The following is a 25,931-nucleotide window of genomic DNA, read 5'->3' as shown; positions in this document are numbered from 1 at the left end:
AGCACTTACTATGTAACAGGCACTGTTCTAAGCGCTGGGGTGGGGAGGCCCAGAGAAGTAAACAGGTTGGACACAGTCACTGTTCCCCATGGGGGTCACAGTCTTAATCCCCATTTTACAGATGAGGGAACTGAGGCACAGAGAAGTGAAGTGACTTGCCTGAGATCACACAGCAGGCGAGTGGCGGAGCCAGGATTGGAACCCATGGCCTCCTGACTTACAGGCCCGGGCTCTAGCCATTAGGCCATGCTGTAATAAAAACAACAATAATAATAATGGTATTTGTTCAGTGCTTATTATGTGCCAGGCACAATTAAGCGCTGGGGTGGATATAAGCCAATCGGGTTGGATGCAGTTCCCGTCCCCCAGAGGGGTCACAGTCTTAATCCCCATTTTACAGATGAGGGTACTGAGGCACAGAGAAGTGAAGTGACTTGCCTAAGGTCACACAGCAGGCGAGTGGCGGAGCTGGGATTGGAACCCATGGCCTTCTGTATTTATTTTACTTGTACATATCTATTCTATTTATTTTATTTTGTTAGTATGTTTGGTTTTGTTCTCTGTCTCCCCCTTTTAGACTGTGAGCCCACTGTTGGGTAGGGACTATCTCTATATGTTGCCAACTTGGACTTCCCAAGCGCTTTGTCCAGTGCTCTGCACACAGTAAGCGCTCAATAAATACGATTGATGATGATGATGATGATGCCTCCCAAGCCCGGGCTCTAGCCATCAGGCCATGCTGCTTCTCAAGGTGAGAAAGGGAGATGAGGGGAGAACAAGGCCTGGAATGGATTGTGGCTATAAAAAGCCGCAGTCCTCCTTCCTACTGGTGGGCAAAATCTAGCAAGAATGGGCCCCCTTTAAGTAAAGATGGCATTTGTTAAGCGCTTACTATGTGCAGAGCACTGTTCTAAGCGCCGGGGGGGAATACAAGGTGAATGGGCTCCTACGCTTTACCCTGTGGCAGACCCTATTAATCACGGTATTTGTTAAGCACTTACTATGTGCCAAGCACTGTTTTAGACCGTGAGCCCACTGTTGGGTAGGGACTGTCTCTATATGTTGCCAACCTGGACTTCCCAAGCGCTTTGTACGGTGCTCTGCACACAGTAAGCGCTCAATAAATACAATTGATTGATTGATTGATTCATTCATTCATTCCACCCCTCCCTCCAAAAGCCACGTTCAAGCAGCCAGGCCCACAGCAACCCCCCTACACCTCCAGCCGGGGGGTTGACCGGGCTGCTCGCCCCTCACGCCCGCGTCAGGTGGCCCTGTGGCCACCCCGCCTCCTCATATGCCAGTCTGCCTCGTGGCACAGGTGCCAGGTAAGGGGAGTGAAGAGAAGGGGCAATACGGCTTTCCCTCCCGCACACCGGGCTGGCACGTTGTAGGGATCTGAGTGAGCGCCCAGTGTCTCTCTTATGTGATTTTGAGCCCCAAAGGATATCTGGGCTGGGGGGCGTGGGGAAAGGGAAGCTTCATTTGGGCCCGTTGCTGTCACGCCTCTCTGGTTCTGCCCTACCCCTGGGCTCCAGGCTCCTGTGAGTGAGCAGCCCCTGTTGGGGAAGACGCCTAAATTGGCGGATCCCGCCCTCCCCGAACGGTTCAAAAGTCAGTCTGTGCCTTCTCCTCCGGCCCGGAACGGAAAGAGGAAGTGGCACGGATCGCTGCAGCCCGGCTTCACCCCGGGGGTACGATGCCCAGGGCGGATCTCCACGGTGACCGATGGCCGCTCCTTCGCAACCTTGAAAGGGGAAGTCGGAAGGCCCTGTTCTTGATCATTCGACGGTTCAGGACGTCCACTAATCCAGCAGGGCCCCCAAGCTTGACCCCTCTCCAGCCATCCGGCAAGTCCTTCTGAGCTCCGTGCATCCTTTTCGACTGTGAGCCCACTATTGCGTAGGGACTGTCTCTATATGTTGCCAACTGGTACTTCCCAAGCGCTTAGTACAGTGCTCTGCACACAGTAAGCGCTCAATAAATACGATTGATGATGATGATCCTTCCCTCTTGGTTAGTCAGCAGCCATCTGGGAGGTGGGGGCCGAACCAGCTGGATCTCAAACAGCCCGATGGAAACGCCCCGGTGGATGCCACCCGCGAGGGCCGCCGGCTCTAAAGTTGGCGACGTCGCCCGGCCGTAGGTCCCGATCCCGCTTTGGGCCCCGGGAGAGCGATCAGGTCCGGGGAAGCTCCTGCTTGAGGCTGCCGCCTCGCCAGGCTCCAAGATGGTGGGCGGCGCCGAAGGAAAACGACTCCCCGTTCGCCTTCGCCCGGAGGAGGAGGAAGGGGAAAGAGGGGCTTTGGGGCGGACGGCCAAAGGCGCGTCCTCAGCAACTCACCTCTGAGAAACCAAAGTACTTCTGGCCAGCGAGGGGCCCCGGCCGGGCTCGCCGGGGAAACGCATCCAGGGATTTCCCTGACTGAACGAGATGGGGTGCCCCGTCCGCAGGGCTAAGATGGTTTCCCCTCGCGGCCCGGTTTTCCGGAGCTGCAGGATGAGGGTTCTTCGTCTGAAGCACAGCGTGGTCAGAGGCGGGCACGTAGGCGGCCTGGCTTCCCGGAAGACATTTCCTGGCGGTGACATCAGTAGCTCGGGCTTCTTGCGCTCACCAGTCCTCAACTCTGGAAGCTCCTTGAGGGCGGGAACCACCCTTATTCGACTTGCCTCGTGTGGCATCGGGTACATAAAGGGCAGTCGCAGTGAGACTGGTTAACTTTCAGGGGCTGCCCCCCGCCATCTTCTATTTCCAGGTGCCAACGGTTTCATCGCGGCCAACCACTCTGACTTCCGAGGCAACGTAAACGGGAAGAACGATTGCCACGGGGGCCGGCCGGCCGACTTTCTCGGGGGGATTCTCGGCGGTGGCGTGAGGCTGGTCCCCAGGCTCTCCTCAAGTGGGGAAACTCTGGTTCTTCAGACTACGGTTTATTGAGCACCCGGGGCTCCGTCTCCTGGGCGAGGATGATGAGAGGGTGGGGTGGAACTGTCTGACGAGGCAGGCTCTTCGCTTCACGAGGGTAGAGCCGAGGCCCGACGGCGTGCGTGGGAGGGGCTCACGGAGAAAGGCACCGGACCCTTGCTCCTTGGCCGAAGGGCTCAGTCTTCTAGACTGTGAGCCCGCTGTTGGGCAGGGACCGTCTCTATATGTTGCCAACTTGGACTTCCCAAGCGCTTAGTACAGTGCTCCGCACGCAGTAAGCGCTCAATAAATATGACTGAATGAATGAATGGAGTGTGGCTGGCAAGAGGAGGAAGCATTCCGGGCTTCTCGTTTGGTCATGGGGGCTGGACGATCGATATTCCTCCTTCTGGTGACAGTTCGCCTCAAGCAACCCCGGGGAGAGGGCTCTGAGGGGGTCCCTGCTCCCGGCCTTATGTCCGGAGGAGTCGGGGGACTGGATAATGACGACGGATCGGAGGCACGAGGGGCGTTTGGATGTTTCCGCCAGCCCGGCGCGTCCCCTGGAGTAGTAACGGCTTTATCCTTGCCCCTCTACAGCGAGGCAGGAGACGTTCGGCAGGGACTAACTCCGTAGCTGAAACGGGCCCCTTATGGCGATATCAACAGATGCCGTCCATGGTCTTTCTACGTCCCCCTTCCCCTGGCTCCGGCTCCTCAAAACTTCCAGGAAATTTCTGTTCTTTGGGCTGAGTGCGGATGCGAAGGAAACCGATGTCCCTTTCCTGGGGACATCGCCATTCTGTCTTAAAGAGCGCCCTTGGGCTCTCTAAGATTGTGGGACGAGGGAACCACGGTGCGAGGGAGGAGGCAGAGTGGAACTAGGGGGCAAATGGACAACTAAAGGATCGTGAGCTCTAATCCCACTTCTCCCGCTTTTCTGTGTGACCCTGGGCGAGCGGATGCCCCGCTCTGTGCCTCAGTTTCCTCATTTGTACATCGGGGAGATCGTGACTGACCTGCTTCTGGGGGGCGGAGGGGGGGAAACAATTAACGCAAATGAGAGGGATGTACTTTTTTTGCCAAAAGAAAGTGCTACAATCCGAACGCTGGCTATTAAAGTGGCTCCCTCCACGGAGCCAACGCTTACGTTTCCAGCTAAGAACAAAGAAAGGGAGAACCAAAAAAAAAGAAAAAGGTTATTAAAGTGGCTCCCTCCACGGAGCCAACGCTTACGTTTCCAGCTAAGAAAAAAGAAAGGGAAAACCAAAAAAATAAAAGAAAAAGGAATAGGGTGGGGGGGTGGCTAAGAAGCACACATCTGTGGATGCTTTCTGGAGTCACGGCTGCAAGGTGAGCAAATTTGCCTGCAAAGGCCTCTATACCCACCCTCCCGCGCCCCGGGGAAGGGTGACGCTCTCCACCGTCGGGGAGTGATGCTCTCCACTGCACGTGCTCAAGGATGCATCGCCCGACCCCGCTTGGCCGGGCCGGGGGGGGTGTGGGGGGAGCCCCCCCGCAAACTTGACTATTTCCAAGCTTAGCCAAAGCGCATCCGCTGCTCTGAGAGCCACTCACCTGCCATGTTGGAAATGTTAACGTTCAGCCTTTTCGAGTTACAGGGCATTTTAAGAAAGAAAAAAACAGAAGGGCCGATCAACTCTTTTGGCTTGCAACGGGAGGGGTGAGGGGTGGGGATGGGGAGAGGGCAAACTCTCACCTCCGACGCTCCCCCGAGGTCTGGTTTTCTCCCGGACTGGGGGGAAATGTTCCCCAGAGGATGTTTATTTTGGGGAGGGCGGGGGGGGTTTCTTTGCCACTGGGGCGGGTTGGGTGAGGGGGCTTTTTGGAATGGAAGCTACACGGCCCCTTGACAAAATATGGGGCCGTTGTACTCCCGAACGGGTTTCCTGAGGCATGTGGTCTTCAAAGCACTTTACAGGGCACTGAAGCCGGCCCCGTTCCTCTCGCGGCCCCAAGAGCCGCACCTAATTCCCTCCTAAATGGATTCTCGGCCACTTCCTTTGGCAAGAGGAGCGGCCTGGACGGGTTTACGGAGACATGTGGTCTTCAAAGCACTTTACAGGGCACTGAAGCCGGCCTCGTTCCTCTCGCGGCCCTAAGAGCCGCACCTAATTCCCTCCTAAATGTATTCTCGGCCACTTCCTTTGGCAAGAGAAGCAGCCTGGCCTTGTGGCTGGAGCCCGGCCCGGGGAATCCGAAGGCCCTGGGTTCCCATCTCGGCTCTGCCACTTGTGACCTCGGAAAAGTCTCCGTGCCTCGGTTCCTTCATCTGCAAAATGGGGATTAAGGCTGTGAGCCCCACGGGGGATAGGGACTGTGCCCGACCCGATTTGCCTGTATCCCCTCCAGCACTTAACGCAGTGCCTGGCACCTAGTAAGCAATTAATAATAATAATGATAGTAACTGTGGTATTTGTTATATCACTTGACAATTCTGGGCCTCAGTTTCCTCACCTATAAAAAGGGGGATTATTAATACTGGCGGGGTTGTTTGGGATTAGTTACTTAACTTCTCTGTACCTCAGTTACCTCATCTGTAAAATGTGGATTAAAGCTGTGAGCCCCATGGGGGATAGAGACTGTGTCCGACCCGATTTGCCTGTATCCCCTCCAGCACTTAATGCAGTGCCTGGCGCCTAGTAAGCAATTAATAATAATAATGATAGGAATTGTGGTATTTGTTAAATCACTTGACCACTCTGGGCCTCAGTTTCCTCACCGATAAAAAGGGGGATTATTAATACTGGTGGGGTTGTTTGGGATTAGTTACTTCTCTGTACCTCAGTTACCTCATCTGTAAAATCTGGATTAAGGCTGTGAGCCCCACGGGGGATAGGGACTGTGTTCGACCCGATTTGCCTGTATCCCCTCCAGCACTTAACGCAGTGCCTGGCACGTAGTTAGCAATTAATAATAATAATGATAGTAACTGTGGTATTTGTTAAATCACTTGACCATTCTGGGCCTCAGTTTCCTCACCGATAAAAAGGGGGATTATTAATACTGGTGGGGTTGTTTGGGATTAGTTACTTAACTTCTCTGGACCTCAGTTACCTCATCTGTAAAATCTGGATTAAGGCTGTGAGCCCCATGGGGGATAGAGACTGTGTCCGACCCGATTTGCCTGTATCCCCTCCAGCACTTAACGCAGTGCCTGGCACCTAGTAAGCAATTAATAATGATAATGATAGTAATTGTGGTATTTGTTAAATCACTTGACCATTCTGGGCCTCAGTTGCCTCACCTATAAAAAGGGGGATTATTAATACTGGTGGGGTTGTTTGGGATTAGTTACTTAACTTCTCTGGACCTCAGTTACCTCATCTGTAAAATCTGGATTAAGGCTGTGAGCCCCATGGGGGATAGAGACTGTGTCCGATCCGATTTGCCTGTATCCCCTCCAGCACTTAACACAGTGCCTGGCACCTAGTAAGCAATTAATAATAATAATGATAGTAATTGTGGTATTTGTTAAATCACTTGACCATTCTGGGCCTCAGTTTCCTCACCTATAAAAAGGGGGATTATTAATACTGGTGGGGTTGTTTGGGATTAGTTACTTAACTTCTCTGGACCTCAGTTACCTCATCTGTAAAATGTGGATTAAGGCTGTGAGCCCCATGGGGGATAGGGACTGTGTCCGACCCGATTTGCCTGTATCCCCTCCAGCACTTAACGCTGTGCCTGGCACCTAGTAAGCAATTAATAATAATAATGATAGTAACTGTGGTATTTGTTAAATCACTTGACCATTCTGGGCCTCAGTTTCCTCACCGATAAAAAGGGGGATTATTAATACTGGTGGGGTTGTTTGGGATTAGTTACTTCTCTGTACCTCAGTTCCCTCATCTGTAAAATCTGGATTAAGGCTGTGAGCCCCATGGGGTATAGGCACTGTGTCCGACCCGATTTGCCTGTATCCCCTCCAGCACTTAACGCAGTGCCTGGCACCTAGTAAGCAATTAATAATAATAATGATAGTAACTGTGGTATTTGTTAAATCACTTGACCATTCTGGGCCTCAGTTTCCTCACCTATAAAAAGGGGGATTATTAATACTGGTGGGGTTGTTTGGGATTAATTACTTAATTTCTCTGTACCTCAGTTACCTCATCTGTAAAATCTGGATTAAGGCTGTGAGCCCCATGGGGGATAGGGACTGTGTCCGACCCGATTTGCCTGTATCCCCTCCAGCACTTAATGCAGTGCCTGGCACCTAGTAAGCAATTAATAATAATAATGATAGTAATTGTGGTATTTGTTAAATCACTTGACCATTCTGGGCCTCAGTTTCCTCACCTATAAAAAGGGGGATTATTAATACTGGTGGGGTTGTTTGGGATTAGTTACTTAACTTCTCTGGGCCTCAGTTTCCTCATCTGTAAAATGTGGATTAAGACTGTGAGCCCCACGTGGGACAACCTGATCACCTTGTAACCTCCCCAGCACTTAGAACAGTGCTTTGCACATAGTAAGCGCTTAATAAATGCCATTATTATTATTATTATTATTATTAGCAGTAGAAGTAGTAGTAGAAAGCTCACCTCCTCCAGGAGGCCTTCCCAGACTAAGTCCACTTTTTCTCTGCTCCTTCTCCTCTCCCCATCACCCCTACTCCCTCTTTCTGCTCTACCCACCAAACCCAAAGCATTTGTGTATATTTGTACGTATTATTTTATTCATTTTATTAATAACAGTCTTCTAGACTGTGAGCCCACTGTTGGGTAGGGACCGTCTCTATATGTTGCCAACTTGTACTTCCCAAGCGCTTAGTACAGTGCTCTGCACACAGTAAGCGTTCAATAAATACTATTGAATGAATGAATGAATGACTGGGGGAATCTGCTCCCTAAACAGCTTGGCTTAGTGGAAAGAGCCCGGGCTTGGGAGTCAGAGGTCGTGGGTTCTAATCCCGGCTCTGCCACTTGTCTGCTGGGTGACTTTGGGCAAGCCACTCCACTTCTCTGGGCCTCAGTGACCTCATCTGGAAAACGGGGATTGAGACTGTGAGCCCCATGTGGGACAACCTGATTACCCTGTATCTACCCCAGTGCTTAGAACAGTGCTTGGCACATAGTAAGTGCTTAAACACCATAATCATCATCATCACCCCGCTCCCAGCTCCCCAGCACTTATGTCCACATCTGAAATTATTTATTTTTATTAATGTCTGTCTCCCCGCTTCTAGACTGTGAGCTACCTGTGGGTAGGGAATGCGACTGTTTATGGTTTGACTGGACTTTCCCAAGCGCTTAGTGCAGCGCTCTGCACACAGCAAGCACTTAATAGACACGACTGAATGGGTGAATGAGTGAATGAACGAACGGCCCTACGCGAGAGGTTCTGGCCAAAGTGCTTTTCACACTCCTAGGAGTATCGCTATTCATCGCTATTCCAGAAGCAGTGTGGCTCAGTGGAAAGAGCCCGGGCTTTGGAGTCAGAGGTCACGGGTTCAAATCCCGGCTCCGCCACTTGTCAGCCGGGTGACTTTGGGCAAGTCACTTCACTTCTCTGGGCCTCCGTTCCCTCATCTGGAAAATGGGGATGAAGACTGTGAGCCCCCCGTGGGACAACCTGATCGCCTTGTAACCTCCCCAGCGCTTAGAACAGTGCTTTGCACGTAGTAAGCGCTTAATAAATGCCATCATTATTCATCGTGGCCAGGCTGAGGGGTGGGGTGGTCCAGTAAAGTTAAAGGGAGCGTCCTTGCGGGGAAGACCCGGAAAGGACCTGAGGGATGGGGGAAGGAGGGGGTCTGTTGAGGCGCTTAGGATGTCTGAGCCCTGTTTCTGGGGTCCTTCCACCTGCCTGGGGCAGAATTGGATGTCGGTAAAGTGCTTTGAAGCTCCTCGATGAGGATCCGGGCCCCCGGTAAAGGGGGTCTGCTACATCGACAGGGGGGCGACGGGGGAGGCGTCCGGCTCCGCTCGCCCCCGCCGGCACCTCTCCCCGGGTGTGCCCTTCGAGCTTCCCTCAGGCCTGCATGCACCATGCATTCGGTGCCCGGGGGGGCTCGCCACGAAGACAACGGGAAAGACGCTCGGCTCCATCGCCCCCAGAGCACCTCTGCCCCGGTCCTGCATGCGCCATGCACTCGGTGCCCAGGGGCCACCCGCGGCCCCGGCCGCCCACCGCTCCCGGCACCGGCGAGGCTCCAGGGAGGCGCTGGCGGGGCCGAGGGGCGACGGCCGCGGAGGCGGCGAAACCCACCCGGACTCCGGCCCGGCGGGGGTGGGCCGCGTGGGCGCCGCAGGCCCGGCTCCGCTCTTACCCCGAGAGATGGCCCCTCCGGGGGCGGCGTTGACGCACAGCGGGGGAAGGCGGGGCGGGGGGAGTTTGAACTGCTGCTGCCTTTGTTGGGCCCGATCTGCGGAGGCAAAAACGCGGGACGTCGGTCAGCGGTGCCGGGGCCCACTGTTGGGTAGGGACTGTCTCTATACGTTGCCAATTTGTACTTCCCAAGCGCTTAGTACAGTGCTCTGCACACAGTAAGCGCTCAATAAATACGATTGATGATGATGACAACCCCAGAAGGCCCTGCTCCCCTCACCCTCCCCGGGCCCGGACTCGAGGATCCGTGCGTGGGGGCTGCCTCTCCTATAATGATCCCTTATAATTTCCCCCTTTTAGACTGTGAGCCCACTGTTGGGTAGGGACTGTCTCTATATGCTGCCAACTTGGACTGCCCAAGCGCTTAGTACAGTGCTCTGCACACAGTAAGCGCTCAATAAATACGATTGATTGATAGACTGATTGTACAGACTTATTACTCTATTTCTTTATTTTACTTGTACATATCTATTCTATTGATTTTATTTTGTTAATATGTTTGGTTTTGTTCTCTGTCTCCCCCTTCTAGACTGTGAGCCCACTGTTGGGTAGGGACTGTCTCTATATGCTGCCAACTTGGACTGCCCAAGCGCTTAGTACAGTGCTCTGCACACAGTAAGCGCTCAATAAATACGATTGATTGATTGACTGATTGTACGGACTTATTACTCTATTTCTTTATTTTACTTGTACATATCTATTCTATTGATTCTACTTTGTTAATATGTTTGGTTTTGTTCTCTGTCTCCCCCTTCTAGACTGTGAGCCCACTGTTGGGTAGTGACTGTCTCTATATGTTGCCAATTTGGACTGCCCAAGCGCTTAGTACAGTGCTCGGCACACAGTAAGCGCTCAATAAATACGATTGATGATGAGGATGATGACGATCGTCCCCACCTGAGCACTTAGTACAGTGCTTTACGTTGGAGATAGTATTTAGTGAGCACCCACGATCGATTAATCGGTGGTATTGGTGGTATTGTGAGAAGCAGCGTGGCTCGGTAGGAAAGAGCCCGGGCTTTGGAGTCAGAGGTCATGGGTTCGAACCCCGGCTCCGCCACTTGTCAGCTGTGTGACTTTGGGCAAGTCACTTCACTTCTCTGGGCCTCAGTTACCTCATCTGGAAAATGGGGATTAAGTCTGTGAGCCCCATGTGGGACAACTTGATTACCTTGTATCTACCCCAGTGCTTAGAACAGTGCTTTGCACATAGTAAGCGCTTAATAAATGCCATTATTATTATTATTATTATCTCCCGAGCGATTGCCGGTTGCAGACCTCTGTACTAAACGCTTGGGAGAGGACAATACAATACTGCTGTCCGCAACGCGCTTATGGTCTAATAATAATAATAATGATGGCACTTATTAAGCGCTTACTATGTGCAAAGCACTGTTCTAAGCGCTGGGGAGGTTGCAAGGTGATCAGGTTGTCCCACGGTGTGTGGGGGGGGGGGGGAACGACTCACGGTCTTAATCCCCATTTTCCTTCTAGACTGTGAGCCCACTGTTGGGTAGGGACCGTCTCTATATGTTGACAACTTGGACTTCCCAAGCGCTTAGTACAGTGCTCTGCACACCGTAAGCGCTCAATAAATACGATTGATTGATTGATTGATTGATTTGACAGGCTCCTGGGTCCCAAACCCTTCCGGGGTGGAAAACTGAGGATGGTGGAAAGAGGGGTAATGCCAACCCGGGACCTTGGGTCACTCTGCCCGAATGGACTGGTTGAGAACAACCGGACCATGATAATAATAATAATAATGGTATTTGTTAAGCACTTTCATTCATTCATTCATTCAATCGTATTTATTGAGCGCTTACTATGTGCAGAGCACTGGACTAAGCGCTTGGGAAGTACAAATTGGCAACATCTAGAGACGGTCCCTACCCAACAGCGGGCTCACCAGGCGCTGCACTAAGCAGTGAAGTGAATACAACCAAATCGGGTTGGACACAGTCCCTGTCGCACAGGACACTCACAATCTCCATCCCCACTTTACAGAAGAGGGAACCGAGACTCAGAGAAGTGAAATGACTCGCCCAAGATCACACAGCAGACAAGCGGCGGAGCCGGGATCAGAACCCGTGACCGCCTGACTTCCTCGACTCCGCCACGCTGCTTCTTTCCGGCTAGAGGATCTCGGCTCTGATCTTCTTCGGATCAGAGGCGAAGGAAAATGAAAGTTTTGCAAGTCGGCTTTCGGTCCCACTCACCTTTCATTCATTCAGTCGTATTCACGGAGCGCTTACTGTGTGCAGAGCACTGTACTAAGCGCTTGGCAAGGACAACATTCCCCTTCCCCTTCCCCCGCCCACCCCTGGCCTCCAGGTCTTACCTTTCCTATATGAATCCAGGCTAAACATTTCTGTCAGAGTGAAAACGGCGGGAGTCCTGAGGAGAGGAAAAAAAAGGCAGGCAGCCCAAAGTCAATATTTATTTATTTAAAGGTATTTTATAAGCGCTTAGAAAGTGTTTAGTACAGTGCCTCCTTATTTGGATAAGCGCTTACTATGCGCCAGGCACCGTATTAAGCGCTGGGGTAGATACGAGCTAATCAGGCTCTTTCCACTGAGCCCCCCTTTTAGACTGTGAGCCCACTGTTGGGTAGGGACTGTCTCTATATGTTGCCAACTTGTACTTCCCAAGCACTTAGTACAGTGCTCTGCACGCAGTAAGCGCTCAATAAATATGATTGATTGATTGATTGATTGACACCCAATTCCCCTCGTCCCCCCTCCATCCCCCCATCTTACCTCCTTCACTTCCCCACAGCACCTGTATATATGTTTGTACATATTTATTACTCTATTTATTTATTTTACTTGTGCATATCTATTCTATTTATTTTATTTTGTTAGTATGTTTGGTTTTGTTCTCTGTCTCCCCCTTTTAGACTGCGAGCCCGCTGTTGGGTAGGGACTGTCTCTATATGTTGCCAACTTGGACTTCCCAAGCGCTTAGTACAGTGCTCTGCACACAGTAAGCGCTCAATAAATACGATTGATGATGATGATGATGATGATGATGATGATGATGATGATGACACGGCCCCTGTCTCACGTGGAGCCCACAGTCTTAGTCCCCATTTTACAGTTGAGGGAACCAGGGCCCAGAGAAGTGAAGTGACTTGCCCGAGATCGTCCAGCAGACAAGCGGCGAAGCCGGGATTAGAACCCACTTCCAGTCCCGGGGTCTATTCGCTAGACCACACTGCTCCTCAGAGCCCGGGCTTTGGAGTCAGAGGTCATGGGTTCAAATCCCGGCTCTGCTAATTGTCAGCTGTGTGATTTTGGGCAAGTCACTTCACTTCCCTGGGACTCAGATCCCTCATCTGTAAAATGGGGATGAAGACTGTGAGCCCCACATGGGACAACCTGATCACCTTGTAACCTCCCCAGCGCTTAGAACAGTGCTTTGCACATAGTAAGCGCTTAATAAATGCCATCATTATTATTATCGGATAGTCCCGGTTTAGTAACCTGAGGAAACGGATGGCGGAGCTCCCCGGGAGGGCCGAGAGCATCATTCCGACGAGCAGGAAAACCGAAGCTCATTAGCGGTTTAAAGCTTCATTTTTACTATCGTTGAAATGAGCGGGGCGTTCATTCTCCTGTGAGGTAATGGCACTCTCCTGTTGCGTTATGAAAGAGCTTCCTCTCTTGGTTCTCTCTTTTCAATCAATCATCATCATCATCATCATCATCAATCGTATTTATTGAGCGCTTACTGTGTGCAGAGCACTGTACTAAGTGCTTGGGAAGTACAAGTTGGCAACATATAGAGACAGTCCCTACCCAACAGTGGGCTCACAGTCTAAAAGGGAGAGACAGAGAACAAAACCAAACATACTAACAAAATAAAATAAATAGAATAGATATGTACAGGTAAAATAGAGTAATAAATCTGTACAAACATATATACATCTATACAGGTGCTGTGGGGAAGGGAAGGAGGTGAGATGGGGACGAGGGGGAGAGGAAGGAAGGGGCTCAGTCTGGGAAGGCCTCCTGGAGGAGGTGAGCTCTCAGTAAGGCCTTGAAGGGAGGAAGAGAGCTAGCTTGGCGGATGGGCAGAGGGAGGGCATTCCAGGCCCGGGGGATGACGCTTACTGTGCGCAGAGCACTGTACTAAGCGCTTGGGAAGTCCAAGTTGGCAACATATAGAGACAGTCCCTACCCAACAGTGGGCTCACAGTCTAGAAGGGGGAGACAGAGAACAAAACCAAACATATTAACAAAATAAAATCAATAGAATAGATATGTACAAAAGATCTCATATACATATCTCATATCTCTTCTAAAACTACAAGAGGATTCACCCAGGCTCCCAAGCTCCACCCCTGAAGCCTTTGCCAGACGAAGCCCTTTATTTCCCCCTCTCCGCGGACTATGCATTTGGCTGTGTAACGATAATTACAGTGCTATTTGTGAAGCGCTTACTATGTACCAAGCACCGTGCCAAACACCGGGGTAGTTGCGAGGTAACCAGGTTGGACAAAATCCGCGTTCCACATGAGACTCGCGGTCTTCATCCCTGTTTTACAGGTGAGGGAACTGCGGCCCTGAGACCGATGATGATGACGGCGACGGCATTTATTAAGCGCTTACTATGTGCAAAGCACCGTTCTAAGCGCTGGGGAGGTTACAACGTGATCAGGTTGTCCCTCGGGGGGCTCACGGTCTTCATCCCCATTTTACAGATGAGGTCACTGAGGCCCAAAGAAGGACGATGATGATGATGCTGACGGCATTTATTAAGTGCTTACTATGTGCCAAGCACCGTTCTAAGCGCTGGGGAGGTTACAAGGTGATCAGGTTGTCCCTCAGGGGGCTCACAGTCTTCATCCCCATTTTACAGATGAGGTCACTGAGCCCCAGAGAAGGGCGATGATGATGATGATGACGGCATTTATTAAGTGCTTACTATGCGCAAAGCACCGTTCTAAGCGCTGGGGAGGTTACAAGGTGATCAGGTTGTCCCTCGGGGGGCTCACAGTCTTCATCCCCATTTTACAGATGAGGTCACTGAGGCCCAGAGAAGGACGATGATGATGACGGCATTTATTAAGCGCTTACTCTGTGCAAAGCACCGTTCTAAGTGCTGGGGAGGTTACAAGGTGATCAGGTTGTCCCTCGGGGGAGGCTCACAGTCTTCATCCCCATTTTACAGATGAGGGAACTGAGGCCCAGAGAAGGACTTGCCCAAGGTCACACAGCCGACAGGTGGAGGATCTGCGATTATCAATCAATCAATCGTATTTATTGAGCGCTTTCTATGTGCCAAGCGCTGGGATAGACAGAAGATCATCCGATCCCACATGGGGCTCAGGGTCTAAGCAGGAGGGAGGACGACTCACAGTCTTCTAGACTGTGAGCCCACTGTTGGGTAGGGACCGTCTCTATATGTTGCCAACTTGGACTTCCCAAGCGCTTAGTACAGCGCTCTGCACACAGTAAGCGCTCAATAAATACGATTGATTGATTGATGGATTGACGGAGACTGAGACCCCACTTCGCAGGTGAGGGAACTGAGGCCCAGAGAAGGGAAGGGACTTGCCTTCCGAGGCCCGGGCTCTTTCCGCTAGGCTGTGCTGCTTTTTATCCACCCGACGCTCTGCCACCTGGCAAAACTAAAATAATAAAATTAGAGAAGCAGCGTGGCTCAATGGAAAGAGCTCGGGCTTTGGAGTCGGAGGTCGTGGGTTCAAATCTCCACTCCGCCAATTGTCAGCTGTGTGACTTTGGGCAAGTCACTTGTCTGGGCCTCAGTTACCTCATCTGGAAAATGGGGATGAAGACTGTGAGCCCCCTGAAGCGCTTACTATGTGTCCAACACTGTTCTAAGTGCTGGGGTAGGTACAAATTAAGGCCACACAGTCCCTGCCCCACATAGGGCTCACACGTGGGGTAATAATAATAATAATAATAATAATAATGATGGCATTTGTTAAGCAGTTACTATGTGCAAAGCACTGTTCTAAGCGCTGGGGAGGTTACAAGGTGATCAGGTTGCCCCATGGGGGGTTCACAATCTTAATCCCCATTTTCCCGATGAGGTAACTGAGGCCCAGAGAAGTGACTTGCCCGAAGTGACACAGCTGGCAATTGGCGGGGCCGAGATTTGAACCCACGACCTCTGACTCCAAAGCCCGGGCTCTTTCCATTGAGCCACGCTGCTTCTCTAAAAGGTCGGTTCTGCTCGGTTTGGACGACGGAGCCAACTTACCTTACAAGAGCAGTGAGAGTCTCGGCGTTCCGGAGTTTTTGATTGGGAACTGGATTATCACGGTCCTATTCCTCATCCCGAGGCTGGGCCTCCTCCTCCTCCTACAAAGTACGAGGTGACAGTAAATGACAGCTCTTACCGGGAGAGTCAATTTTTGTCATTTTTTCCCCCAATGGTATTTGTTAAACTCCGGGCCAGGGATATACTAAGCGCTGGGGGTGGATACAAGGATGGAGACAGTCCAGTCCCTCTTCGGGCTCACGGTTCTAACCCCTGTGTTACAGATCGATCAATCGTATTTATTGAGCGCTTCCTGTGTGCAGAGCACTGTACTAAGCGCTTGAATAATAATGGCATTTATTAAGCACTTACTAAGTGCAAAGCATTGTTCTAAGCGCTGGGGAGGTTACAAGGTGATCAGGTTGTCATCATCATCATCAATCGTATTTATTGAGTGCTTACTATGTGCAGAGCACTGTACTAAGCGCTTGAATAATAATGGCATTTATTAAGCACTTACTAAGTGCAAAGCATTGTTCTAAGCGCTGGGGAGGTTACAAGGTGATCAGGTTGTCATCATCATCATCAATCGTATTTATTGAGCGCTTACTATGTGCAGAGCACTGTACTAAGCGCTTGGGAAGTACAAATTGGTAACACACGGGAGGCTCACAGTCTTCATCCCCATTTTACAGATGAGGTCACTGAGGCCCAGAGAAGTGAAGTGACTTGCCCAAAGTCACCCAGCTGACATTTGGCGAAGCCGGATTTCGAACCCATGACCTCTGACTCCAAAGCCCGGGCTCTTCTCCACTGAGCCACGAGCGCTTACTATGAGGGCTTACAGATGAGGGAACCGAGGCAGAGAAGTGAAGTGGCTCGCCCAAAGTCACACGACGGACATGTGATTGAGAAGCAGTGTGGCCCCGTGGATGGAGCCCGGGCCCGGGAGTCGGAAAGAGCTGGTTCTAATCCCGGCTCCGCTCCTTAATCAATCAATCAATCATCAATCGTATTTATTGAGTGCTTACTGTGTGCAGAGCACTGCACTAAGCGCTTGGGAAGTACAAGTTGGCAATATATAGAGACAGTCCCTACCCAACAGTGGGCTACCTTGGGCAAGTCACGTCACTTCTCTGTGCCTCGGGTCCTTCGTCCGCAAAAATAGGGATCTGATTCCGATTCTGCCTCCTACTTGGATTGGAAGCCCTACATTAGACCTGATTATTTTGCTTAGTTCAGTGTGTAGTACGTAGTAAGTGCTTAAATATCACAATTATTATTATTATTATGTGGCAGAGCCAGCAATAGAAGTTCTAGGCCCAAACTCTTTCCACTTGACCATGTTGCTTCTCAATTCAAGCAACTCACTCACCAAGAAGGACCCATTTGGTTAGCGGCACAAAGGCCTCGAAAGCTGATTTATTATTATTCCCTCGCTTCAACCTCGTCCCTTATCCCCATCTCATCTCTCCTCACTGTTCGGGAAGCTCCCATCACCACCCCTGGACCAGGAGCAAAACCTCATTAGCATCACGATTACGGTATTGGCTCAGTGGAAAGAGCCCGCGCTTTGGAGTCAAAAGTCACGGGTTCAAATCCCAGCTCCGCCACTTGTCAGCTGTGTGACTTTGGGGAAGTCACTTCACTTCTCTGAGCCTCAGTTCCCTCATCGGTAAAATGGAGATTAAGACTGTGAACCCCCTGTGGGACAACCTGATCACCTTGTAACCTCCCCAGCGCTTAGAACGGTGCTTTGCACATAGTAAGCGCTTAATAAATGCCATTATTATTAGTAGTAAGTGCTTAACAAATACCACAATTATTATTATTGTTATTATTACGTGGCAGAGCCAGGAATAGAACTCCTAGGCCCAAACTCTTTCCACTTGACCATGTTGCTTCCCAATTCAAGCAACTCACTCACCAAGAAGGACCCATTTGGTTAGCGGCACAAAGGCCTCGAAAGCTGATTTATTAGCCTTCCCTCGTTTCAACCTCGTCCCTTATCCCCATCTCATCTCCCCTCACCATTCGGGAAGCTCCCCATCACCACCCCTGGACCAGGAGCAAAACCTCATTAGCATCACGATTATGGGATTGGCTCAGCCGACGATTGGTGGAGCCGGCATTTGAACCCATGACCTCTGACTCCAAAGCCCATGCTCTTTCCATTGAGCCCCGCTGCTTCTCGTCTTGTACCTACCCCAGCGTCTAGTCTAGTGCCTACCAGAGAAGCAGCGTGGTTCAATGGAAAGAGCACGGACTTTGGAGTCAGAGGTCATGGGTTCAAATCCCGGCTCCGCCACTTGTCAGCTGGGTGACTTTGGGCAAGTCGCTTCACTTCTCTGAGCCTCGGTTCCCTCATCTGTAAAATGGAGATTAAGACTGTGAGCCCCCCGTGGGACAACCTGATCACCTTGTAACCTCCCCAGCGCTTAGAACAGTGCTTTGCACATAGTAAGCGCTTAATAAATGCCATTATTATTAGTAGTAGTAGTAAGCGCTTAACAAATATCACAATTATTATTATTGTTATTATTATGTGGCAAAGCCAGCAATAGAAGTTCTAGGCCCAAACTCTTTCCACTTGACCATGTTGCTTCCTAATTCAAGCAACTCACTCACCAAGAAGGACCCATTTGGGCTCAATGGAAAGAGCCCGGGCTTTGGAGTCAGAGGTCATGGGTTCAAATCCCGGCTCCGCCACTTGTCAGCTGGGTGACTTTGGGCAAGTCACTTCACTTCTCTGGGCCTCAGTTCCCTCATCTGTAAAATGGGGATTAAGACTGCGAACCCCCTGTGGGACAACCTGATCACCTTGTAACCTCCACAGCGCTTAGAAAAGGCTTTGCACATAGTAAGCGCTTAATAAATGCCATTATTATTAGTAGTAGTAGTAAGCGCTTAACAAATATCACAATTATTATTATTGTTATTATTACATGGCAGAGCCAGGAATAGAAGTTCTAGGCCCAAACTCTTTCCACTTGACCATGTTGCTTTCCAATTCAAGCAACTCACTCACCAAGAAGGACCCATTTGGTTAGTGGCACAAATGCCTGGAAAGCTGATTTATTATTATTCCCTCGTTTCAAGCTCGTCCCTTATCCCCATCTCATCTCTCCTCACCATTTGGGAAGCTCCCCATCACCACCCCTGGACCAGGAGCAAAACCTCATTAGCATCACGATTATGGTATTGGCTCAGCCGACGATTGGTGGAGCCGGGATTTGAACCCATGACTTCTGACTCCAAAGCCCATGCTCTTTCCATTGAGCCACGCTGCTTCTCGTCTTGTACCTGCCCCCGCGTCTAGTCTAGTGCCTACCAGAGAAGCAGCGTGGTTCAATGGAAAGAGCACGGACTTTGGAGTCAGAGGTCATGGGTTCAAATCCCGGCTCCGCCACTTGTCAGCTGGGTGACTTTGGGCAAGTCGCTTCACTTCTCTGAGCCTCGGTTCCCTCATCTGTAAAATGGAGATTAAGACTGTGAACCCCCTGTGGGACAACCTGATCACCTTGTAACCTCCCCAGCGCTTAGAACGGTGCTTTGCACATAGTAAGCGCTTAATAAATGCCATTATTATTAGTAGTAAGTGCTTAACAAATATCACAATTATTATTATTGTTATTATTACGTGGCAGAGCCAGGAATAGAACTCCTAGGCCCAAACTCTTTCCACTTGACCATGTTGCTTCCTAATTCAAGCAACTCACTCACCAAGAAGGACCCATTTGGTTAGTGGCACAAATGCCTGGAAAGCTGATTTATTATTATTCCCTCGTTTCAAGCTCGTCCCTTATCCCCATCCCATCTCTCCTCACCGTTTGGGAAGCTCCCATCACCACCCCTGGACCAGGAGCAAAACCTCATTAGCATCACGATTACAGTATTAAGTGCTTCCTTATGTGCCGTAAACCGTGAAAAGCTCTGGGCCCGATCTACGATGAGGCGATCAATTGGCCGCTGTCCCACGAGGGGTTCACCCTGCGGGTGGTAGGGACAGCAGGGAATTTTAATTCCCATTTCTCAGGGGAGGAAACTGAGGCGAAGGGAGTTACGTCCCTTGCCCAAAGCCACCCAGCGGGCTGGTGGCCGAGACACGGTTAGAACCCAGGACTCCGGATTCCTAGGCTCAGGGTTTTTCCAACTCTGCGATGCCATCATCATCATCATCATCATCAATCGTATTTACTGAGCGCTTACTATGTGCAGAGCACTGTACTAAGCGCTTGGGAAGTACAAATTGGCAACATATAGAGACGGTCCCTACCCAACAGTGGGTCACTGCGGGGGGTGGGGAGGGATTGATCTTCACCCCCTAAAGAAGCAGCGCGGCTCAATGGAAAGAGCCCGGGCTTTGGAGTCAGAGGTCATGGGTTCAAATCCCGGCTCCGCCAATTGTCAGCTGGGTGACTTTGGGCAAGTCACTTAACTTCTCTGTGCCTCGTTCCCTCATCTGTAAAATGGGGATTAAGACTGTGAGCCCCCCGTGGGACAACCTGATCACCTTGTATCCCCCCAGCGCTTAGAACAGTGCTTTGCACATAGTAAGCGCTTAACAAATACCATTATTATTATTATTATTAATTATTATTATTAAAGGTACCTTCCTGAGCAGAGGGGTTGTGCTACTGATAAGAGCCCCTAGTTCAACGGAGCTAGTTAAAAGACAATGTACCATCACCCTGGATGGTAAGGGTTCTTTGAGATATCATCAATGGGATTTACTGTGCGCTTACTTATCAATCAATCAATCAATCAATCAATCGTATTTATTGAGCGCTTACTATGTGCAGAGCACTGTACTAAGCGCTTGGGAAGTACAAATTGGCAACACATAGAGACAGTCCGTACCCAACAGTGGGCTCACAGTCTAAAAGGGGGAGACAAAGAACAGAACCAAACATACCAACAAAATAAAATAAATAGGATAGAAATGTACAAGTAAAATAAATAAATAAATAAATAAATAGAGTGATAAATATGTACAACCATATATACATACATACAGGTGATATACATATATACAGGTGAAATCATCAATCATCATCAATCGTATTTATTGAGCGCTTACTGTGTGCAGAGCACTGTACTAAGCGCTTGGGATGTACAAGCTGGCAACATATAGAGACAGTCCCTACCCAACAGTGGGCTCACGGTCTAGAAGGGGGAGACAGAGAACAAAACCAAACATACTAACAAAATAAAATGAATAGAATAGATAGGTACAAGTAAAATAAATAGAGTAATAAATATGTACAAACATATATACATATATACAGGTGGTATGGGGAAGGGAAGGAGGTAAGATGTGGGGGATGGAGAGGGGGTCCAGTGTGCAGGACACTGTACTAAGCGAATGGGAGAGTGCAACAGAGTTGTGAGGGCACGTTTCCTGGCCACAACAAAGAGGACTTTTATCATCACCATCGATGGGGTTTATTGAGCACTTCCTGCGCGCAGAGCTCTGTACTAAGTGCTTCGGTAAACACACGACCACAGAGGCGGGTAGGCCTGTTCCCTGCCCACCACGAGCTCAGAGCCTAGAGAGACTAGCCACGAACGCTAGTCTTCTTGGATGGTACAGTGCTCTGCACACAGTAAGCGCCCAATAAATACGACTGAATGATTGCCAAAAAACATAAAAAAATCCAAGAGTCACACAGAGGCTACTCCAACTTTGCCTGGCAGCCCGAAAGTTAGATCATCATCAATCGTATTTATTGAGCGCTTAGATCCGCTTCAGAAGCAATCGGGGCCGGTCTGCAGAATAAATGGGCCCTGGAATAGCTTTGAACCCTTTGGTCTCACTGGCCCCTGACGGAAGAAAAGATTCTTCAAGACTGTAAGCCCACTGTTGGGTAGGGACCGTCTCTATACGTTGCCAACTTGTAATTCCCAAGCGCTTAGTCCAGTGCTCTGCACACAGTAAGCGCTTAATAAATACGATTGATTGATTGACTGATTGATTCCCACGGGCTAGCTAAGCGACGATAGCGTCCACGACTTCTGTTCTCCACAAGCTGATCATTCGGTCCCAAACGGCACACAGAGGGGAGAACATGATCTCCCTTCGACTCGAGGCCTTTGGGAAAATTCGGTTAATCCCCACTCAAGGTGGATACAACGGGCCGACTCTTTCACACCAGAAGTCCACGGAGAGGTTGGCAGATTGACGAGGACCAGCGACCCCCGATTTGGGTCCCGCCGGGCGACCTGCCACCTCCGTCCGAGAGGCCGGGCGGTCGGCCCAAACGGGGCGTCCCACCGGATCTCACCGTCCGCCACTGGGCATCCCAAAAGAAACAATCCCTCCCGTCTGCCAACTGGGCACCCAAAAGGAAGCAATCCCTCCTGTCCGCCAACTGGGCATCCCAGAGGAAGCAATCCCTCCTGTCCGCCAACTGGTCATCCCAAAGGAAGCAATCCCTCCTGTCCACCAATTGGGCATCCCAAAGGAAACAATCCCTCCTGTCCACCAACTGGGCATCCCAAAGAAAGCAGTCCTTCCCACCCACAACTGGGCATTCCAAAGGAAACAATCCCTTCCGTCCGCCAACCGGGCATCCAAAAGGAAGCAATCCCTCCCGTCCACCAACCAGGCATCCCAAAGGAAACAATCCCTCCCGTCTGCCAACCGGGCATCCCATAGGGAGCAATCCCTCCCGTCCGCCAACCGGGCACCCCAAAGGAAGCAATCCCTCCCATTCGCCAACTGGGCATCCCAAAGGAAACGATCCCTCCCGTCCGCCAACTAGGTGTCCCAAAGGAAACAATCCCTCCCGTCCGCCAACTGGGTGTCCCAAAGGAAACAATCCCTCCCGTCAGCCAACTAGGTGTCCCAAGGGAAACAATCCCTCCCATCCGCCAACTGGGCATCCCAGGGGAAACAATCCCTCCCGTCCGCCAACTGGGCAACCCGAAGGAAGCAATCCCTCCCATCCGCCAACTGGGCATCCCAAAAGAAGCAATCCCTCCCACCCGCAATTAGGCATCCCAAAGCCGTCCACCAACTGGGCATCCCAAAGGAAATAATCCCTCCCGTCCGCCAGCTAGGTGTCCCAAAGGAAACAATCCCTCCCATCAGCCAACTGAGCATCCCAAAGGAAGCAATCGCTCCCATCCGCCAACTGGGCATCCCAAAGAAAGCAACTGCTCCCATCCGCCAACTGAGCATCCCAGAGGAAGCAATCCCTCCCGTCCACCAACTGGGCATCCCAAAGGAAATAATCCCTCCCATCCACCAACAGGACATCCCAAAGGAAACAATCCCTCCCATCCGCCAACTAAGTGTCCCAAAGGAAACAATCCCTCCCATCAGCCAACTGGGCATCCCAAAGGAAGCAATCGCTCGCATCTGCCAACTGGCCATCCCAAAGAAAGCAATCCCTCCCATCCACCAACTGGGCATCCCGGAGGAAACAGTCCATCCCGTCCGCCAACTGGGTATCCCAAAGAAAACAATCCCTCTCATCCGCCAACTGGGCATCCCAAAAGAAACAACCCCTCCTGTCTGCAACTGGGCATCCCAAAGGAAACAATCCCTTCCATCCGCAACTGGGCACCCCAAAGCCGTCCACCAACTGAGCATCCCAAAGAAAGCAACCGCTCCCATCCGCCAACTGGGCATCCCAGAGGAAACAATCGCTCCCGTCCACCAACTGGGCAACCCAAAGGAAGCAATCCCTCTCATCCGCCAACTGGGCATCCCAAAGGAAACAATCCCTTCCATCCGCAACTGGGCACCCCAAAGCCGTCCACCAACTGGGCATCCTAAAGAAAGCAACCGCTCCCATCTGCCAACTGGGCATCCCAGAGGAAACAATCCCTCCCGTCCGCCAACTGGGCATCCCAAAGGAAACAATCCCTCTCCTCCGCCAACTGGGCATCCCAAAGGGAACAATCCCTTCCATCCGCAACTGGGCACCCCAAAGCCGTCCACCAACTGGGCATCCCAAAGAAAGCAACCGCTCCCATCCGCCAACTGGGCATCCCAGAGGAAACAATCGCTCCCGTCCGCCAACTGGGCAACCCAAAGGAAGCAATCCCTCTCCTCCGCCAACTGGGCATCCCAAAGGCAACAATCCCTTCCATCCGCAACTGGGCACCCCAAAGCCGTCCACCAACTGGGCATCCCAAAGAAAGCAACCGCTCCCGTCCGCCAACTGGGCATCCCAGAGGAAACAATCCCTCCCGTCCGCCAACTGGGCATCCCAAAGGAAACAATCCCTTCCATCCGCAACTGGGCACCCCAAAGCCGTCCACCAACTGGGCATCCCAAAGAAAGCAACCGCTCCCATCCGCCAACTGGGCATCCCAGAGGAAACAATCGCTCCTGTCCACCAACTGGGCAACCCAAAGGAAGCAATCCCTCTCATCCACCAACTGGGCATCCCAAAGGCAACAATCCCTTCCATCCGCAACTGGGAACCCCAAAGCCGTCCACCAACTGGGCATCCCAAAGAAAGCAATCGCTCCCGTCCGCCAACTGGGCATCCCAGAGGAAACAATCCCTCCCGTCCGCCAACTGGGCATCCCAAAAGAAACAATCTCTTCCATCCGCAACTGGGCACCCCAAAGCCGTCCACCAACTGGGCATCCCAAAGAAAGCAACCGCTCCCATCCGCCAACTGGGCATCCCAGAGGAAACAATCGCTCCTGTCCACCAACTGGGCAACCCAAAGGAAGCAATCCCTCTCATCCGCCAACTGGGCATCCCAAAGGAAACAATCCCTTCCATCCGCAACTGGGCACCCCAAAGCTGTCCACCAACTGCGCATCCCAAAGAAAGCAATTGCTCCCATCTGCCAACTGGGCATCCCAGAGGAAACAATCCCTTCCATCTGCAACTGGGCACCCCAAAGCCGTCCACCAACTGGGCATCCCAGAGGAACCAATCCCTCCCGTCCGCCAACTGGGCAACCCAAAGGAAGCAATCCCTCTCATCCGCCAACTGGGCATCCCAAAGGCAACAATCCCTTCCATCCACAACTGGGCACCCCAAAGCCGTCCACCAACTGGGCATCCCAAAGAAAGCAACCGCTCCCATCCGCCAACTGGGCATCCCAGAGGAAACAATCCCTCCCATCTGCCACCTGGGCATCCCAAAGGCAACAATCCCTCTCATCCGCCAACTGGGCATCCCAAAAGAAACAATCCCTCCTGTCCGCAACTGGGCATCCCAAAGGCAACAATCCCTTCCATCCGCAACTGGGCGCCCCAAAGCCGTCCACCACCTGGGCATCCCAAAGGAACCAACCCCTCCCGCCCCCCAGCTGGGCATCCCAAAGGAAACAATCCCTCCCCCCCAGGAGAAGGCCCTCCCCACGTGAGCCCGGTCCAGACACGAGTCTCCCCCACCTAGCCTGTGAGCCCGCTGTTGGGTAGGGACTGCATGTGTTGCCGACTTGGACTTCCCAAGCGCTTAGTCCAGTGCTCTGCACCCAGTAAAGGCTCAATAAATACGGCTGATTGATTGATCGATTGATTGAGTCCGCAGGGGCCTGTGGCAGACAAAGAAAGCCCTCGTCTCCCACCGAAGCTTGGTCAAGGCTTAGCCATCCGGATGCCCAGGGCTTCCTCCTGCCAGGGGGTGGGAGACAAAGAAGCCCTTTCCTCCGGGCGACGGGTGGAGGCCGAACAAAGGTCCCGACGAGCCCGGGTCCATCCGGAGGAGGGGAGGATGCACGAGGGCAGGCCCACAACCGGGCAGCACCTGGGGATGGGGTTTCCCAGAAGCCTCCACGGCCGACGCTTGGCTTTTCCCAGACGCCTCTGGGGGAGCCCCCCCCCCCCAACAAAAAAAGGCCCCCAAATCATCGACGATGTCGCGTCCCTCCCTCGTCTGGTCCATCCCCGCCTGGGCTCCATGGCAACGGTCTCCGGGGGTCTCCGGCCTCGCCATGGTTACTCCCCACGGGATGCCCGGCCTGGTCGTCGCCGGCGGCCCCCGGGCCTCGGCCGCCCCCTCCCCGCCCCCCGACCCGGCTCGGGCCGCCCCTCCCCTCCCCGTGGCGACCCCCGACCCCCCCGGGGCCACCCCAAACCCGAGCCCCATTCACCTGTTGTTACAGATGGGCAACAAACCTCCATGGACCGCGCATGAGCCGCTGCCCCCCCGCCGGACTACAACTCCCACAAGGCGCTGCGCGGCCCCTTCCGGGTCACGTGCCGGAAGCGCGCTTCGCACCTCCGCGCGCATGCGCGGGCGCGGGCCTTTTTTTATTTTCCAGCCTCCCTTTCCCGCCCGAAGCGGATTCATTCATTCAGTCCTATTTATTGAGCGCTCGCTGTGTGCAGGGCGCTGGGCTAAGCGCTTGGGAAGTACAAGTTGGCAACATCTATTATTATAGATGTATATATGTTTGTACATATTTATTACTCTGTTTTATTTGTCCATATTTTATTTGTTTTTATTTATTTTATTTTATTCATT

General features: G+C 51.8%; 1 protein-coding gene across 2 annotated transcripts in view; it reads right to left on the bottom strand.

Annotated features, from left to right (window-relative positions):
- Window positions 1-25,627, bottom strand: part of DHX30 (DExH-box helicase 30) — a 60,426-nt gene extending 34,799 nt beyond the window's left edge. Inside the window, exons 1-4 of one of the 2 annotated variants that reach the window (XM_038755624.1) lie at window positions 25,558-25,627; window positions 15,491-15,591; window positions 11,601-11,656; window positions 9,201-9,296 (exon numbers count right to left, since the gene is read on the bottom strand). In XM_038755624.1, coding sequence (XP_038611552.1) covers window positions 9,201-9,296; window positions 11,601-11,628 — 124 coding nt within the window. In that variant the 5' untranslated portion in view covers window positions 11,629-11,656; window positions 15,491-15,591; window positions 25,558-25,627. Of the gene's footprint in view, window positions 1-4,483; window positions 4,513-9,200; window positions 9,297-11,600; window positions 11,657-15,490; window positions 15,592-25,557 lie in introns of those variants that run through there. The other variant, XM_038755626.1, reaches the window with a different exon arrangement.
- Between the last annotated feature and the right edge of the window lie 304 nt (window positions 25,628-25,931).

This window comes from Tachyglossus aculeatus, chromosome 13, assembly GCF_015852505.1.
Source record: "Tachyglossus aculeatus isolate mTacAcu1 chromosome 13, mTacAcu1.pri, whole genome shotgun sequence".
NCBI classification, from domain to species: domain Eukaryota; kingdom Metazoa; phylum Chordata; class Mammalia; order Monotremata; family Tachyglossidae; genus Tachyglossus; species Tachyglossus aculeatus.
The sequence above is the reverse complement of the archived record's forward strand: the minus strand, read 5'-3'. Positions and strand labels throughout refer to the sequence as shown.